Source organism: Chinchilla lanigera, unplaced genomic scaffold, assembly GCF_000276665.1.
Source record: "Chinchilla lanigera isolate Chin_1 unplaced genomic scaffold, ChiLan1.0 scaffold00016, whole genome shotgun sequence".
Classification (NCBI taxonomy): domain Eukaryota; kingdom Metazoa; phylum Chordata; class Mammalia; order Rodentia; family Chinchillidae; genus Chinchilla; species Chinchilla lanigera.
Window position 1 is genome coordinate 24,314,338 of NW_004955417.1, and position 17,637 is coordinate 24,331,974.

Genomic DNA, 17,637 nt, shown 5'->3' on the forward strand with positions numbered 1-17,637 from the left:
ATCCTTCTAGTTCATAATCCACTTAGTTTATGTGTTTGAATACAGCAGCAGAAATGGACTAGTTCAGTGGTGGTAAACCTATGATATATATATATATTTTCTTCCTTGAGTGGGATGGAATTTAAACTCTTATTACAGTAAACTAGACCCAAAATTAATATCCTAAGGTTTTCTTAGCTGTCTTTAGAACTTCAAAAACAATTTGGTTTTCTTTTCTGTCAATTTGGTTTTCTTTGGTTTTCTTTTCTTTTTTCAATTTTTTGAAACTATTACTTTAGCAGGGCTATGGGTTTTCTAAAAGATACCTATCATAAAATGAGTTTGAGCGTTAACATGCAAAAGACAAGCAATAAGAAAGGTAATATGGATGGAGATGAAATATCCAAGAGCTAAACAACGATCCCTTCTACATGGAGTGGGATGAAAGAAGGCAAACTGCATAGCGTTTATAGCTAAAGAAAATGACCAGTGAATTGGGAAGACTGAACTTAGCATTTCCTTCTCAGAACACAGACATATATTTAATTTAATAGACCTGAATACGTACTTTCTCAGGAATGCTCTCATATTTTTGCATCTAGGGCACTGAATGCCATAGAAAACAAATTTTGTAAAGCAAACACTACACAGGTGGATAGCCACGTGCACTCCGTGAGCTAGGGCTCCTTCTATTTACCACCACAGGAGGAAAACAAGAGTGCTGAGGGCTCACACACCGAGCAGAGCCTGGCAGAATGCAGCCGCGGAGGAGCCATACAAACATGTGTGCATTTTCTGATTATAACCATAATGTAGATTTACAGTGGGAGATTTGGAAAACAGAAAAATATAAAGAAAACAATTAGGACCACCCACAGACCTATAACCCCATAAAAACCCGTTATCAAAACAGCAGCACATTCACTTTCAGTCCTTTTTCTACGCACATGTAAGAATACAAAATTTAAATACATACAGGGGTTATACTATCAACAAAAATTTATCCACAGCTTTCCCCTCATTTCCTGAGTACTTTCTCATTTTATACATTCTTCACGGCTATAATTTAATGCCTACAATATGTTGCATCTTATGAATTTAAGCAAAATTATTTGATTCTTTCCATATTGCTGAACCTCTGTGTTATTTCTACTTTTTTCCATTTTACAGATAGCACTGTGATGAACTGTTATATATCTTCTTATCTCTATTTTCTTGTTAAAAAAAAATCTTCCAAGTGGATCAGTATAGAACATTCACATTTAAATCACTCAGAGTACCAGCACCTATAAACTTGCCATTGGAAGTCTCTGGGGATAAAATTCAAATAACATATATCAAATAAACAATACTATTTTCATATCGCTTGCAGTCTATATTTATCCTTCTAGAGCAGTCATCTTTCCGGCAGTACATCATTTCCTCTAGGCAAATGGACTATTACTGGGTTAATCTAAATGCAATAACATGAAACTTGGCTGACCCAGATTTCTCAATAACGGTATGCATGCAATTACAATATTCTGCAGACTGAAAAATACCCAAGGCTCTCAAAAACACATATTTTATCATCCTTTCATTTAAAATGATACACAATGGACAACAAAAGAAAAATACAAAAGTTACAGCCAATGGAGGTTAATAGCAACCAAATCTTGTGTAGATGTATAAGTTATGGTGTGACTTAGGTTTCTTCAAATTTTAGCTTTTTGTCTGTCACTTCCACAGTTGTGAAGATCTTAAGTGCTCTCAACCTATTAAAGTTATTAATGATTTCTATTAAGAGTTATATGGTCTTAACAGTCTACTCTTAAATTCTCTGTATCCTATATTTTTTAAACTATTCTTTTTTCAAGAGGTTAAATAGGGTTCTTACAATCTCTAAACTATATGTGCATATAAATGCATTTAAATAAAGACACATATTTAAAATATATTTTCTACTAGCCAATGAAAAGGCAAAGTAAAACAAAACACAACAAAACATCCACCTCTGTCACAGGATATATTAGCTATAAAACCATGCAAATTCCAAAGCCCTCCCTAAATTATCAGAGAGATAACAATAATCAGTGCTATCCTGTACAGTGGTAGAGACTGCACACAGTACAGCTCCAGAGAGTGTAATCAAACCCTGACATCTGTGACTGGTACTCTCTGAAGGTGTGCAATGCACAGTCTACATAGCTGTATGTGATGACCTTGAAGTTAGCTTGAATACTGTTGCTTGCTTATTTATTACTTACATATTCGTTGGGCTATGAAAAGTTTTGGGAAGGAGATGATCTGTAAATATACATATGTATATATATATATTTTTTTTAATGAAGGAAATTTTGGAAACAACACTCTTCCTGGCTCCCTTTGTCATAATGATGAGGCTTCTTTTTTCCCTCTCCCCTTCCATCTACCCATCAGGAAGCCACAGGATACCTTGTGTGAGTAACTGCAGGTTTCTGACTTCCTCTCGCACCTTCAGCTGGAGCACCTGTTGCAAGATGTGCTGCCGGAGGTTCTCCTGGGCGATCCCCATGCGCTCCAGCTTTTTGTCCGTGAGTCTCAGCAGGGCTCTCCCTACAGGGGTTTAGAGATGCAAGGAAAAGGATATGAATGGTTTGCTGGAGAGAAAGATTTCCATCTTGGTCTTGGTTCAACCTGCATACATAAGGTTCCAACCAAACACTACCTCCTTAGAATAGAAGGTCACCCTTGATCATTGCTGACACAGTGGGTAATTTGAAGAAAATCCCAACTTTTAGCTAATATTAGCAATCCTCATATGACCCACACACTAAAGCAGATAAAATAGCAAGCTTTTGACCTGGATATCAGAGTCACAGATTGTAGGTTTCCATGGAAACTATCTTTTTTATTGGGGGATGGGTTCTCTGGCTGCCCACAGGAGCACAAGTCACCAAAATTCCAGCTGTAGAAACAAATGCTCTAACTGTGGTTATATAGGAACCCCAGCAACTTTAGCCTAGGATACAGTCATGTTTCTGTGAAATTTGTACTTAAAGTTCAGTTTTGATCTGCAGGCTTCCAGGCCTCTGGTTGTACTTCTGGCACTGGGCTAGAGTTACATCTCCAAGTGCGGGGAGCTCTGCCATAATCCCAACCCAGGGCCCTGGGCGACAATCCCAGCAGGGCTGGGGTATAAGAAGAAAGGCAAATGACACCAAAACGTAGAGCCTTGGGATGTGGCAACCTACAGTGTGCACACATTCAGGTCCTGGGATAGCTGGGCCCAACTGGCACAGCTCCTTTCTGACCCCTTCTTTCCTGTGAATGCCTGCATGCTTCTCGTCTAGCATGATATCTAGCAAACCCCAAAGGTCTCCCCGATCCTGTGCTTGCTCCGAAATAAGCAAACTTCAATTGTGAGGCCTTACTACAAGATATGAAGACAACAAGATATGAAGACATTAAATGTTCCCAGCGCCACATTCTATTCTTTCTTCACATCTGCAGTCATCATAGCTGCAGATCTGTTCTTGTTAATCATGACACGTCAGCCTGACTGGATTAAGAAATATCTGGCAGATTAGTAAAGCACATCCTGGGTGTGTCTGGGTGTGTGATACAGACATGACCTTGGATAATCTGGTCCCTGGCTCCTCCTCTCTTGTACTATTCCTGATTTGTTTCCTTGCTGCCATGAATTGAGCACCTTTGCTCCACCATGCCCTTCTGCCATGACGTTTCTGTTTTGGAACCAGGTGACCATGGACTGAGTTCCCTGAAACTGTGAGCTATATTAAAGATGTGAGTGTCGGGTATTGTGTCTCAGTGACAGCAGAGTTGACTAATACAAGATTTATATTCATTTCTATGGATGCAGAAGAGACACAGCCAACTCCACGCAACCAATACTAACACTATGAGTGTCCTATAATATACATTCCAGAAACTAATGTTCTATCACTTTGAAAAAGGAATCTGGGTTGGGGATACAGCTCAGTGGCACAGTGCCTGCCTGGCAAGTGCAAGGTTCTGAGTTTGATGCCCAATACCACAAAAAGAAAAGAAAAAGGAACCTCACAACCAGAATGTAAAGTTAATAGGCTTTTCCATCAAAGGAAGAGGAAAATCTATGTGGCCTATGGTAGAGACAGGTGAATGGAGAAAACCAGTTAGAGGCTATCTGGGCTAGTTTACTCTTCTCATTTCCTTTCCTTTAGCATTTGTAAAGTGCATCAGTCAGGAAGACTTCTGATATATAGTACAGTGACAAAAAACCCCCAAATATCAGTGGCTATGACAAAGTTTGCATCCAGCTTATTCAGCATGATCAGCACTAAGTCTACCCACCTTGAAGTACAGGGAGAGGAGAAGGTGCTAGATCATATCTCATGAATGAAATGCATAGCCTAGTTATTCATTGGCCAAAACTGTTGGGAGTAGCTGAAGCTGGAAACTGGCTATATGTGTGGAGGCAAGACAAGGCCACAGTGCCTAAAGTAGTCAAGCTACCTCAGTCTTGAGAAAAGCATTTGCCTGGACAGTTTCAGTCTTTAGTTGCTTGGCAACCTTGTGTCTCATGATACTAACTTTGCAAGCATATAAATAAACATCCCTACTGTTATTGTTCAGGTCCTCTTACCCACCGGGTAAAGGAGCCTCCACCTGACCCAGCTGTTGTGTCTTGTCTATCTTTCCCTCATTCCTGCCGCTGTTCCTTCCCAGGGTACATCCTATACAAAATTAATCACATAACCTTCACATCTACAAAAGGATCATGCATTATACCTCCAACATGCACCCATAAGTGAGACTGGTGGATGGGGAGACATGCATTTTGGATGGGAAGTACTGCTGATAACTGTATCAACACAGATGAGGTCCCAGACCAGTGCCTGGCAAGGAAGGGAGTTTAGGGATGTGTGCACATTGCTGTTGGTGGCACTTTGATCTGAACGTTTAGTGAGAGGGCCATCTTGAGAAGAATCCAAGCTCAGGTAGTACCTGGTGGCTCATGGTACTTGTGTGAAAGGCAAGAAAGATCAAGTGCAAGCAGTTCCCTCTGCTTTCTAGGGCAGATGCAATAATGCTCTCTAAGATGTCCACAGTCTAATCTCTGGAACCTCTGTATTTGTTGCCATCCAAGACAAAAGGAATTCTGTAAATGTCATTAAGGTTTAAGAAGGGAGATTATCCTGCCTTACCCAGGTAGATCTGTCTAATCTAATCACAGAAAAGAGGGAAACAGGAAAGCCAGAAAGAGAGACAGGAGGTGAGACAATACAAACAGGGGTCAGGAGGAAGTGGCCAGGAGCCAAAGAGTACAGGCCACCTCTACAGAACGGAAGAGATAAGAAAACAGCTTCTTTCTCAAGCCCTTCAGGAATGCAACTCTCCCAACATCATGCTTTTAGCTTCATGGAATGTGAAGCTTCAGACGTTCACAAGTTTAAGATAATATATTTGTGTTATTTTAAGCTTCTAAGTTTGTGATAACTTACTATAGCAGCAATTGACCACGTCAATTTACAGGAATTTCCATGTTTTTAAGAAGTCAGACAGATGGCTTTAGGTTTCCTTTCCTTTCCCAGTTTCTGAGAAGTGGTCACAATCAGAAGCAGAGAGCACAAGATTGCCCAGAAATGGTGAACAGAGTCCCGAGCTTCTGGGGCAGCCTGGCCTCCCACTGTTGTGCCTACTGTCAGAACTTGGCCCTAAAGTCTCACTCAGGAAACTGAGGATGGGGCTCGCTTTTAAAGTATGTGTGTAACTGGCCTCCAAATGACCAAAATCTAGCTCTTTATACATTTCATAAACTTCAGATGGTTTTAATGCCTCCCAGCTCCAACATGTAGCTCACCCTTTGTACTCCTGGTTGCTTCACTTATGGTTTCACAAGCTGTGACATTCCACAGTGAGAGGTCCTGCGGCATGAGATACGACCCACACAGCTCCAGTCTTGAGAAGTTGGCTGCTCCAGGACTACAGTGTCAGTAAGTCAGAGTGATAATTTTTTTCCAGCGCACCCACCCCAGCTGTTCTATTTTGCCCCTGAAAACCTGTAGTCTAAGCCTCCCCACAGATACATTTGATTACATAAACCCTCCTGGAATTTCATTTCTACTTGGGTGGCTTAATTGCGTCAGGTTTGAATATATGCATTATAAAGCTCTTATCAGTTATAAAAGCGTGCTTTATGATTTTGTGATACAATCATGTCTGTGAACTCTTAAAAATTAAATGCTCAGTTGTTCAAATTGATTTATCCAAATTCTGAGAATACAGATGTTATTGCTTTTATTTAAACCATGTCAAAAGGGCAGTTAAGAAACTAAAGAATGTTTGATGCATGAGAGATTTTCCTAATTCTTACTACTATGTTCAGTTCTACTGTAGCTTCCTTCGTAGAAAAACAGAGGGAAAGAAAGAAACACCTAGAGTACAGGGCATAGAAGAATTTCCTGGTGAAGCAATACCTAGAAAAAAGATGCTGCACATGGAAGATCTTAGCAGCAAAATCTGATTCACTGTCTTCTTTGGTGATTTCCACAGTGTCAACCAGATCGGGTGGTTCTGAAAATTTTGTTTAATTTAGTAATTACATCACTCCCAAGAGCAAAAGTCCCACCAATCTCCTGTCTTACCCTTCCTGAAAAGAAAAGAATGTCTCATCAGTGTGGCGCTACTTTTGGGAAAGAGATAAGGGAAGAGATATGTAGTCAGTCACCAACTACATCTCCTTTTTTCAATTTATAGTGTTAATTTCTGTTGTTTTCCATAAAACTTAACTTTTGGTTCACCAACACTAATTGAGCCTACTGTGTCCCTGTCACCTGTGTGAACTGAAGAACAAAGCAGACAGTCACTCTTGAAGCTTTCAGACTGACAAGGAAGGTGGCTAAGGACAAATGTCCACAAGTGCACGACAAATGCTATCAAAGGGCTAATATGTGTTGTAGTCACCTCCTCAGACAGGGATCCAGGAATAGAAAACAGCACCTACTGTGTTTCTTGATTTCCCAAACTCATTACAAATGGGAAGGAGGTGACCTAGGGTGTCACTGGGTTGGGAGAGGCTTGACATTCGCACATGGGTTTACTCCATTCCTTTTTCTCCTGCTATCAAATATTTATGGGGTACCACTATAAGCCTGCCACTATTCTGTGTGCTGAGCATTTGGGGATGAGTGGTGTCTTCAGTCTTCATGGACCTCACCATGTAGCATGAGGAAGGTGAGGTGCAAACAGACCAAGAGCTGTGCTCGATGTAGAAACAGCAACATAATGCAGGTGTTGGGAAGTTCTCTGAAGACAAGCCAGAGGGGAAGGGGGCAAAGGGAGCGGTGTTAGAAGGATGGGCGCCATTGTAGCTTCGGTGGTTAGGAAAGGCCTCTCTGACGTGGGGGTGCTGGAGCCAGAGAGAACGATGAGGAATATAAGTGCCAAGACAACTAGCGGAATGTCTAGAGTCACTGTGGCAAAGTGCACAAGACAGGAGAAGGCAGGGCTAGAATCCTACGGGCTTCATAGTCTTGGATGGATGCATTTTATTCTCAATGTAGATAGTCTAAGCATGGGGACTTGGGTATTAAAAGAATCCCCATGGTCAGAGGTGTGGGCAGTGAACTGGGGTATAAAGAAGATGCAGGAAGAGATGGGTCCTTCAGACTGGGGCACAGGAAAGCAGATGGAAGTAGAATTTTAGCTCTATTTTGATGAATTGACAATGCCTACAAGAGGGTGTGACAGCAAGGCAGACTTCAGAGATGACTCAGGTTTCCAGCCTGACCTACCCGTGGCTACTGGCCCCATTTCTGAGTAGGAAATTGAGTCACTGCTCTAGGAGGGGATGTGCTGGAAGGAGGAAACCATGGTCATGTCACTGCTATGTTTTTCTTTTGTGAGTACTTGGGATCTGGGGAAGTAATGCAAAGGGGAGAATTAAACAAAAGCAGAGAAACAGAATATCCTTTTTCTTCCACTTAATGATCTCATTCCTTCAATGCTTTCCTCAAATCCCAAATCAAGCAGCCCATGGACTTAAGCTGAGTGCAGGCACATCTTGGTGGAATTCAGCAAAAGAAGAGGTTACCTCTTAACAACCCCAGCGCTGAACTGACTTTCCCTGCCAGATACTTGCTGCAAATATTCCCAGGGCCACTTATGAGGGTTCAGGCCAGGAAATATTTAGCAAGACACATGGATCTGGTGCCCTGGCAGCAATCTTAGAAAATCAGAGCTCCTGCTGCAATCTTAAGGATGAAGAGGCATCATTGGGTGCGGCACACTGGAGTACCAGTTGCATTGGAGCAGATGTGATGGTTAATTTTCTACGCCAGCTTGACTGGGCCATGCGGTACCCAGATACTTAGTCACACACTATTATAGGTGTTTCCGTAAGAGATTAGTACTTAGATTGGCAGACTGCTCTCCAGAGAGGACAGCAGAATCTGGCCTTGAGACCCAAATGGGGATGTCACCTTTCCAGGTTTTGAACTTGTCGGCTTCCAAAATCACATGAGCCAATTTCTCATCATCTCTCTCTCTCCCTCTCCCTCACTCACTCACACACACACACACACACACAATATGTATGCATATTACATATCTGCTGTTGGCTTCGCCTCTCTGGAGAGCCACAATACAGTAGGAATCTTTTCCTATCAGATTCCTTATCTTGGCACACAGTAGTGTTCATAAATGTTTATTGGACATATAAACTTAATTACTAAATGCCACTAAATCAATGTAAATGTTGCCTTCCTTACCTACATTCTGATGATCACCAGGCCATTACATTCCTGTCTTTTCTGATGTGAGAGACTCAACTGGAAGCTGTCAGGGAAGGCAACAGGAAGAACAATGCACAGAGGGACAGGACTGCCTGCAGTGGGTGGTGGGTAAAGACGCACACACTACGTCGCAGGAACAGAGCCTGTGGGACTCTTATTTGCCTACCCACAGGCATGAGGAAGGACAAGGGCCTTGTTCTGCTCTTGAACACACACCACGGGAAGCCACAGGATTTGCTGAACAGGCGGGGAGCAAGGAAGGGTGAAGGGTAATCGAAGTATGGAGCACTGTATTAGTTTCCTCTGCTTGCTGCAGCAAAGTACCATAGACATAGGAGTTAAAAACAACAGATACTTATTCCTCATAGATCTGGAAGGCAGACACTCAAACTAAGTTTCACTGGGATAAAAACCAGGTACTGGCAGGGCCACATGCCCTCTGGAAGAGCACAGGGGCACATCTGTTCTTTTATATTTCCAACCTCTGCTGGTTGCCTGCATTCCTTTGCTTCCGGCCACAGCACTCTAATATCTACCTTCATTTTCACATCACCATCTCCTCTTGTGTATATATACTCTCAGCTTTTTTTTAGAACAGGATCTTGAACCTGCACTCTTTCACATACATAACAGGCAAGCATTCTACCACTGAGCTACAGCCCAAGCTATCTGCTTCTCACTTACAAAAACAACTGTGATTTGATTTAAGGCAGACTTAAGTGATCCAGGGTTACCTCCCCATGTAAAGATCCTTAACTTAGTCCTATCTCTTAGGATCATTTTTCCTTCTTTTTCATTGGTACATTTTAGATATACATGATGATCATATTCATCATAGGGAATTTGTACTTCTTCATGATCTATCTTGCTTCTCCTTTTTTTCCAAATCCCCTCCCTTCCCTTCAACCCCTTCCCCTCCTTATTTACAAAAGCTTTGTTTCTATTTTTCCTTCTATTCTCTTTTTCTTGTCCTTTTTTCCTTTCCCCCTCTGCCCACCCTTATTCCCCTTCACATGTGAACATTATCTTCACATTTCCCACTAGCCATTATACATTTTGATCCTTATTTACACTTTTGGCTTCTCACACCAGAGAAACCATATAATATTTGAACATATGTGTCCAATTTATTTCACTAAACAGTTTGGTCTCAAAGTGCATCCATTTAGCTAGAAATGTCTCAAGTTTATCCTTCTTTACAGCAGAGGAGTACCCACTGTATGAAAAGAACACATCTTTATCCATTCTGTTCATGGGCATTTGGGCTATTTCCAAGATATGGCTATTACAAGCTGTGCTGTTAAAAATATGTGTACATATACCATTGTGGTATGAAGCTTTTAATTCTTTCAGGAAGATACCTAGCTAGGTCAAACAGACCTCTAGTTTTAGTTTTTTAAGGAATCTCCACACTGATTTCCACAGTGGTTGCACCAGTTGACACACCTACCAACAGTGGAAGAGGGTTCTTTTATCCTCACAGTCCTTGCAGGATTTGTTATTGGTTGATTTCTTGATAACAGCCATTCTTTCTGGAGTGAGATGCAATCTCAATATTGTTTTAATTTGTATCTCTTGAATGGCCAGTGATGTCATTTTTCATACATTTGTTATTTCCAATTCTTCATCTGAGAAGAATTCTTCATCTAATTCTTTCATGTGAAATGCCCATTTTTTTATTGCATCTTTAAATTTGGAGGTCTAATTTTTTGAGTTCTTTATATAGTCTAGATATTAGTCCTCTGTCTGAGGAACAGCTAGCAAAATTTTTTCCAACACGGGGTTGTCTCTTCATTCCATTTGTGGTTTTTCTTGTTGTACAAAAGCTTTTTAATAAGATGAGATCCCAGTTGTTCTTTGTGATAGTTCCTGTATGATTAGGGTTTTGTTCATAAAGTCCTTGCCTACAGCAGTGTCTTCAAAAGTTCCACCTATTCTATCTTCCAGTAGATTTCGTGTTTCTGCTTTAATATTTAGATCTTTGATCCACTTTAATTTTAGTGTAGTGCATGGTAAGAGATATGGTCTAAAGTTAGTCTTTCACATGTGGAAAGCCATTTTCCCTAGTACCATTTATCAAAGAGGCTATCTTTCTTACAGTGAAGGTATTTGGCCCCTTTGCCAAAGCTAAGTGGGTGAGTGTATCTGAAGTTGTGTCTGCATCTTCTAAACTGTTCCACTGATCCTCAGGTCTGCTTTTTTACCCAACACCATGCAGTTTTTATCACAGTAGCTTTACAGTATAGTTTCAAGACAGGGATTGTGATGCTCCCTGCCTTGCCTTTGTTGCCCAGAATTGCTTTCATTATTGTAAGTCTCTTCTGCACCCAAATTAATTTTAGGATTGTTTTAATTCTGTGAGATAAGCTACTGGTATTTTGATTGTGATTGAATTAAATCTGTATAACAATCTGGGAAGTATGGCATTTTTACTATATTGGTCCTTCCTACCCAAGAACAAGGGATACCTTTCCTTTCTTGATATCCTCTTTAATCTTTTTCAGAGTACCATAGTTTTCAATATAAAGGTTTTTAACTTCCTGTTAGGTTGATTCCTAGGTATTTAATTTTTTTGAATGATATTGTAGATGCTGTTGTTTCACTGATTTCTCTTTCAGTGAGTTCGTTATTTGCGTACAGGAATGCTATTGAGTGTTGACTTTGTAGCTAGCTATGTTACTGCATTCAGTTATTAAATCTTGAAGTCTTTTCATGGATTTTTTTGGGTCATGTATGTAGAGTATTATGTCATCTGCAAATAATGCTAATTTTGCTTCTTCCTTTCCTATTCTTAATCCTTTTATTTCTTTCTCTTGTCTAATTGCTCTGGCTAATGTTTCCAGAACTATACTGAATAAGAGTAGTGATCGTGGACATCACTGTTTCGTTTTTTTATTTTAGAATGAAAGCCTTCAGTTTTTGTCCACTTAGTGTGATGTTAGCTGTTGGTTTGTCATAGATGATTTTTATCAGATTGCGATAAAGACCTTCTAGTCCAGTTTTCTGGAGGGTTTTGTTTTTTTTTTTTAATCATGAATGGGTGTTCAAGTTTGTCAATGCTTTTTTTTTTTTTTTTTTTTGCATTGAGATGATCATATGGTTTTTGTCCTTGGCTCTGTTAACATGGTATATTACATTTACTGGTTTGCATATGTTGAACAATCCCTGTATCCCTGGGATGAATCCTACTTGATCATGGTGTATAAACTTATGATTTACTGCATTCTGTTTGCCTGCATCTTACTGAGGATTTTTCTGTCCATTAGGGAGATTGGCCTGTAGTTCTCTTTTGGCTGGATACTACTCTGGACTTGGTATCAGGGTAGTGACTACTTCCAGGAATGAGTCTGGGAGTACTGTTTCCCCTCTAATTTCATGGAAGAGTTTGAGAAGTAACAACATTTGACCTTCTCTAAATTTCTTGTAAATTCAGTAGTGACTCTGTCAGGGCCTTGGCTTTTCCGTTTTGGTAGGCTTTTAATTCCATTTTCAGTTTCACTGACTGATATTGGTTCATTTAGAATTTTTATATCTTCTTGATTCAGCTTTGGTCATTCATATATATCTAGAAATCTGTCCATTTCTTCTGTGTTTTCCATGATATTAGAATACAAGTTCTTGAACTAGGGATTGATGATCTGGATTTCTGCAGGATCTGTGGTAATTTCACCTTTTTCATTCCCAATTGCATGGATGAGTTTTTTTCTTTCCTTTTTTTGATACAGTTGGTTAAGTGTTTGTTAAAACAACCTACTCTTTGATTCACTGATTCTTTGTATTGTTTTCTTAGTCTCCACTGAAATAATTTCTACTCTGATTTTTATCATTTCCCCCCTTGTACAAGCTTTTGTTTGACTTATTCTTTTTATAGGAGGCTGAAGTTCAACAATAGGTTCTTTATTTGAGCTTGCTCTGTTTCTCTGATATGGGAACTTACTACTATAAATTTTCCTCATAGGAATGCTTTCATTGCATCCTATAAGTTCTGGTATGTTATACAGGCATCACTGTTTAATTCTAAAAACTGTCTTTTTCTTTATTTTCATCTGTGACCCTTGGTTGTTTAGAAGGGTACTTTTTAATTTCTATGTGTTTATGAAGTTTTTGTGGTTTCTTTTGTCTTTGATTTCCAATTTCATTGCAATGTGGTCTGATAATATGCATAGAGTAACTGCAATTCCTTTACATGTTTTTAAGCATATTCTATGAGCTAGCAAAATAGTGGTCTATTTTGGAGAATGTCCTATGTACAACTGAGAAGAAGTATATTCTGATGTTGTGGGGTAGAACATTCTGTAAACATCCACTAAGTCCGTTTGTTCAAAAAGTTGGTTCAGTTCTGATGTTTCACTGTTGATATTTTTGTCTATTTAATCTATTTGTGACAGTGGGATATTGATGTTCCCCATTACAATAGTATTAGTGTTTGATTTTTTATGTCTGTTAATGTTTCTTTTATACAGTTGGGTGTGCTGGTACTTGGCACATATATATTTGTGTTTGCTATCTCTTCTTGGATTGCTTCCTTTACAAGGATGTAGTGACCTTCTTTGTCTATTTTAATCAGTCTGGCTTGAAATCCACTATCTGCAAATAGAATAGCTGTTCCTATCACATGAAGTGTCATTTTCCATCCTCTGACTTTCAGACTATGAATCTCTTTTTTGAATTAAATGTGTTCTTTGCATGCAGCATATTGTTGGATCTTGGTCCTTGAGCCATTCTGCCAGTCTGTTTCTTTTGACTGGTGAATTGAGACTATTAATGTTTATGGTACATGATATGTACTGACTTATCCTTGTCATGTTACTTTCCTGTTGTTGGTTCCCTTTTATTCCCTTTTATTTGCTTTCCTTGCCTGATGCATTCCTTCTGTTGTGGTCCATGGTGACAGAATCCAGATCTGTGTTGATTAATCCCAGCCAGTCAGCCAGCCATAGCTTTATAGCGGGGTAGTGGAGTGGATAATCCCTGCAACCATGTACCTTTAGTTCCACTAAAGATCAGGTTGGATCTGGATTCTGTCTGTGCACTTTGTCTACCATTGATAGCAGAGACATGCCCTGAAGTGGAAAGTTTTTTTTTTCTTATTTTTGTCTTGTACTGCTGTGGCTTGGTTTTTCTTGATTGATCTTGTTTTTATATGAGAATGTGAACATTGTTTCTAGTTTTGTTGTTGTTCTGTCCTTGTTTTTATTTCTTCCTTGTCTCTTTCCCTCTTAGCTTCTTCATCAGTTTCTCAGTTTATATAATCCTTTGTCCTTCAGCCTTACTTCTAACCTCCTTTTCTCCTCCTCCTTCTTCTACTTTTATATGTTCCCCGCTAGCCCCTCAGACTATCTAGATCCATGTTGAGTAATCCCAGCCATCCAGCCATAGCTTTATAGTGGGGCAGTAGATAATCCCAACAACTGTGCACCTTTAGTTCCACTGAAAATCGGCTGGTTTCGGGCTGTGAGGCCGGAACCCAGTTTCTTTAGCCTGCAACGCTCCAAGTGCCTCCTGCCAGCTTGAACTCGGCTTCTTGAGCTCCTGTCAGTTTGAATTTGCAGCCTCATCCTGACACTGCTAGCCACTAGTTGGCCTCTCTCTAAAATGGCTACCAGCCAATTTCTCTCTCCTGGGGGATGTTCAAACCTGAATAATTCACCAGCACTGCTCTGTTCCATTGGTGCATTTCTCTGTGGAGGCCTCCTGGGTCAGCAGTAGTCACTATGCATCTACAGTTTCAGCCCTCCCACACAGTGAGTCAGGGCTCAGGGAGCAACCACTGCTTGCCACCACCTCCTCTGTTGAAGTCTCTCTCTTTGCTGTCCCTGTGGGCTTCAATTCTTGCTTCACATCCTTCTTGGGTCCCAGGAACCCACTTCCCTACTTCTTTTCTTGCTCACATCACTGTATTTCAGCATCTGGACTCGGAGAGGCTGTCTCTCTGCTGTTCCATACTCCACCATCTTTCACCAGAAGTCTTCCCTTTTTGCTTATATAAGGGAGTATTTACAGTTTCTGAGGATTAGGACTCACTGTCTTTGGGAGATTATTACTCAGTGAGCTACAAGCTGACAGGAAGCTTTGAGCATGCTACATGTGGTGCAGGATTCAATGTGCCCCACTTGGAGATGTGGGGCTCAGGGAAAGTGACTTGATAAAAATGCCACAGAAGGTGAAGATCTGGACCTGGATGTGTCTCTGACCTTCAAGCTTGGTCTGGCTTCCAGTCCACTGCAAGTGCAGGGCAACTTCTGGTCAGAGAATTGGGATAATGCCCTGTTCACAGCTCTTCAGGTAAATGGCTACAGGCTCTAAGGTACAACTGGAAATGACAGGGGACAACAGAGGGGAGTAGATTGTGGCTTTAGCTCATCCTACTGGCAAGTCAGGTGCCCCTACAGGTAGCTGTACAGGGGCACTTTTCCCAGAAAGCAGGCTGAGCAACAAGGCCTCTTTCTTCTAGAAATAGACTGCACTGGGCAGTTCTCTGAACAAATGGCCATTTGTGCACTGGGCCAGCTCCAAACCTGCTTTCAGGTTTGGGCTGGTGTCATGCACCAAGCAGATGGCTCTGCCTCTACCTCAGTCCTTCTCAGCTGGAACAACAGAGCCACAGGTTCTCAGCGCATGACCACGTCCCACAGTCAGGGCCTGTACTCCTCCAGTCACTCCATGACTCCAAAATTGGAATTTTTGGAGTCAAAAATAAGGAGAAAGGCGAAACCTCACAAATGCATAAGGTCACAACACAGAACTGCAGATTAATGTCCAGGAAACACAATTTGAGGATTAATCTCCTTATCTCTGAAATGTAGATAAAAAATTACCCTCATTCATAGACTGACTGTGAGGATCCAATGAAGTCATACAAACACGAGCTCTGCAACTTGGAATTACTATGATGATGAATCACATGGGTACTACAGTTCCTAGGCTGGCTGCAAACGCTTCATTTCTTCCTCCTCATTATAAAAATGACAATGACAGCAAACATTTTTTTGAGCAGTTACTATGTGTTAAACATGGTCCTAAGAGATTTACATGGATTTTTTGTTTTGTTTTGTCTTTAACAATTCTCTAAAGATGCTATTATTATCTACGACTCTTCAAGAGCCATGTGAACAGTGAAAGGTCTAACAAGCTGCAGATCTGGGGTACAAATATAGCTCAAGGTCATGCTGCTAAGCCCTTCTCTATGCCCAAGAGTTCTTCCCACCAACCTCATATCCTCCCCATGCCCATGTCTGCCAATTTGTGCATCTCAGGAAAGGGGCTGGTGGTCAGGAGAGATTACTGTGTCTAGGACTGCATGGGAACACTGCACAGTATCAACTGTGCACAAGGGTCCCCATTCCAGAGAGTAGCAGAGCCTGAGGGGTCTCTGAAGGCAGCCACTGCATGGTGCATCAACCCCCTTTTTACACAGTCTGTGTGTGAACCACCACAGGGTGAAGCTCCCCTTCCTGGGAGCCAGGAAGATGGAGATTAATTAGATGATTTCCAGAGAGCCATAGGAGGACACCTAACAATTTCCAGGAGACCTTGAGGAAAGATAAAAGTAGACAAGGTGAGTAGGACGGAGAAAGGCAATCAGGGTGCAGGACACAGGCAAAGTTAGGGTATGAGAACCTGAAAGGTGCATCCCCAGGAACCCTAAGAAGCCCCGCTCTGCAGTGTGTGAAACAGGGAGCAGGAAGCACACTATGTCAGGTCTGTGTGCCTCAGTGCCTTCTCTTTTCTCCTCCCACCACTGGCAGTGCATGTGAGACACAAGAGATGACATCCACAGTAAGATACCCTGCTGTAGGACCAATACCATGAGCATTCCATTTTTGCTAAGCCACCTCCCAAAGAACTTCTCTCTGGGTGTGGTGGTACACACTTGTAATCCCAGCACTCTAGGAGGCTGAAACAGGACCACAAAGTCACGCCCAGCCTGGGAAAATTAGCAACTTCCTCCTGTCCTTGTGGGACCCTTAGTGAAAAAAAAAACAAAATAAAACAAAACAACCAATTTCCCTGTGTTACTTTTCATGTCTCAAGTATAGTAAGTACTATGTAACTTTGCTTAGTATGTTTATCTTTTATTTTCCTATTCCTGACCATCTCTCCTGCAATGTAAACTGTGTTAGTTCCATAGATGCCTTCAAGTGCCAAGCAGAGTCTAATTCAACACAGGCATGAAATAAATATGTTACACTGATGCTGAGTGTGAGACCTACGCAGCACAAATAAGAGCTCGTTACTGGAATTGGTCTGGTTGTGAAGAGGAAGGTTCTCTTTTCTTCTTGGACCACATCCAAGCTGCAATATCATGCTACGCTTGCTGTTATTGGCTGTCTCTACTGCCACACAGAGAAGCTACCAGAAAATTAAGCCAACAGAAAGAGCAGGGCACAGAATGAAAGCAAGGGTGGGTGAGAGCCCAGCACTTTGGGAGGCTGAGGCAGGACATCACCAGTTTGGCCTCAACCTGGGCAATGTAGTAACTCAGCGAGACCTTGTTTTAAAAAAAAGGGGGAGAGGAATGGGGATGTATCTCAGTGTGAAGGCCTAGGCTCAATCCCCAGTACTACAAAATACACAAAAATAATGCAGTGGGCGGGGTGGGGACATGGTTGAGGGAGAAAGACAACAGTTTCCCCAGTCAGAGGCTATGCTTCCCTGCACATCTGCAGCACTTACACAGGAATCTTAAGCTACTAACCTCATTTACGTGTCATGCTATCCCAGCTCAAGAAGCGACTCATGTAGGTAAAAATGATATGAACCTATAGTAACTTGTTTTTAAAATGTTAATCACTGGCAAATGTTCTTTAAATCATTATTCCTTAGCAATTATTTGGAATCCATCTTTATCTGACCACATATTTCTGACTCTTGATGCTCCTGGGCTGTTGGGACAGCACTAGTG

General features: G+C 41.2%; 1 protein-coding gene across 7 annotated transcripts in view; it reads right to left on the minus strand.

Moving 5' to 3' along the window:
• The window catches only part of Samd12 (sterile alpha motif domain containing 12), a 404,233-nt gene that overhangs the window by 176,998 nt on the left and 209,598 nt on the right, over positions 1-17,637 (minus strand). For all 7 annotated transcript variants that reach the window (XM_005381902.1, XM_013512788.1, XM_013512787.1 and 4 more), the window contains exon 4: positions 2,413-2,553. In XM_005381902.1, coding sequence (XP_005381959.1) covers positions 2,413-2,553 — 141 coding nt within the window. The remainder of the gene's footprint in view (positions 1-2,412; positions 2,554-17,637) is intronic.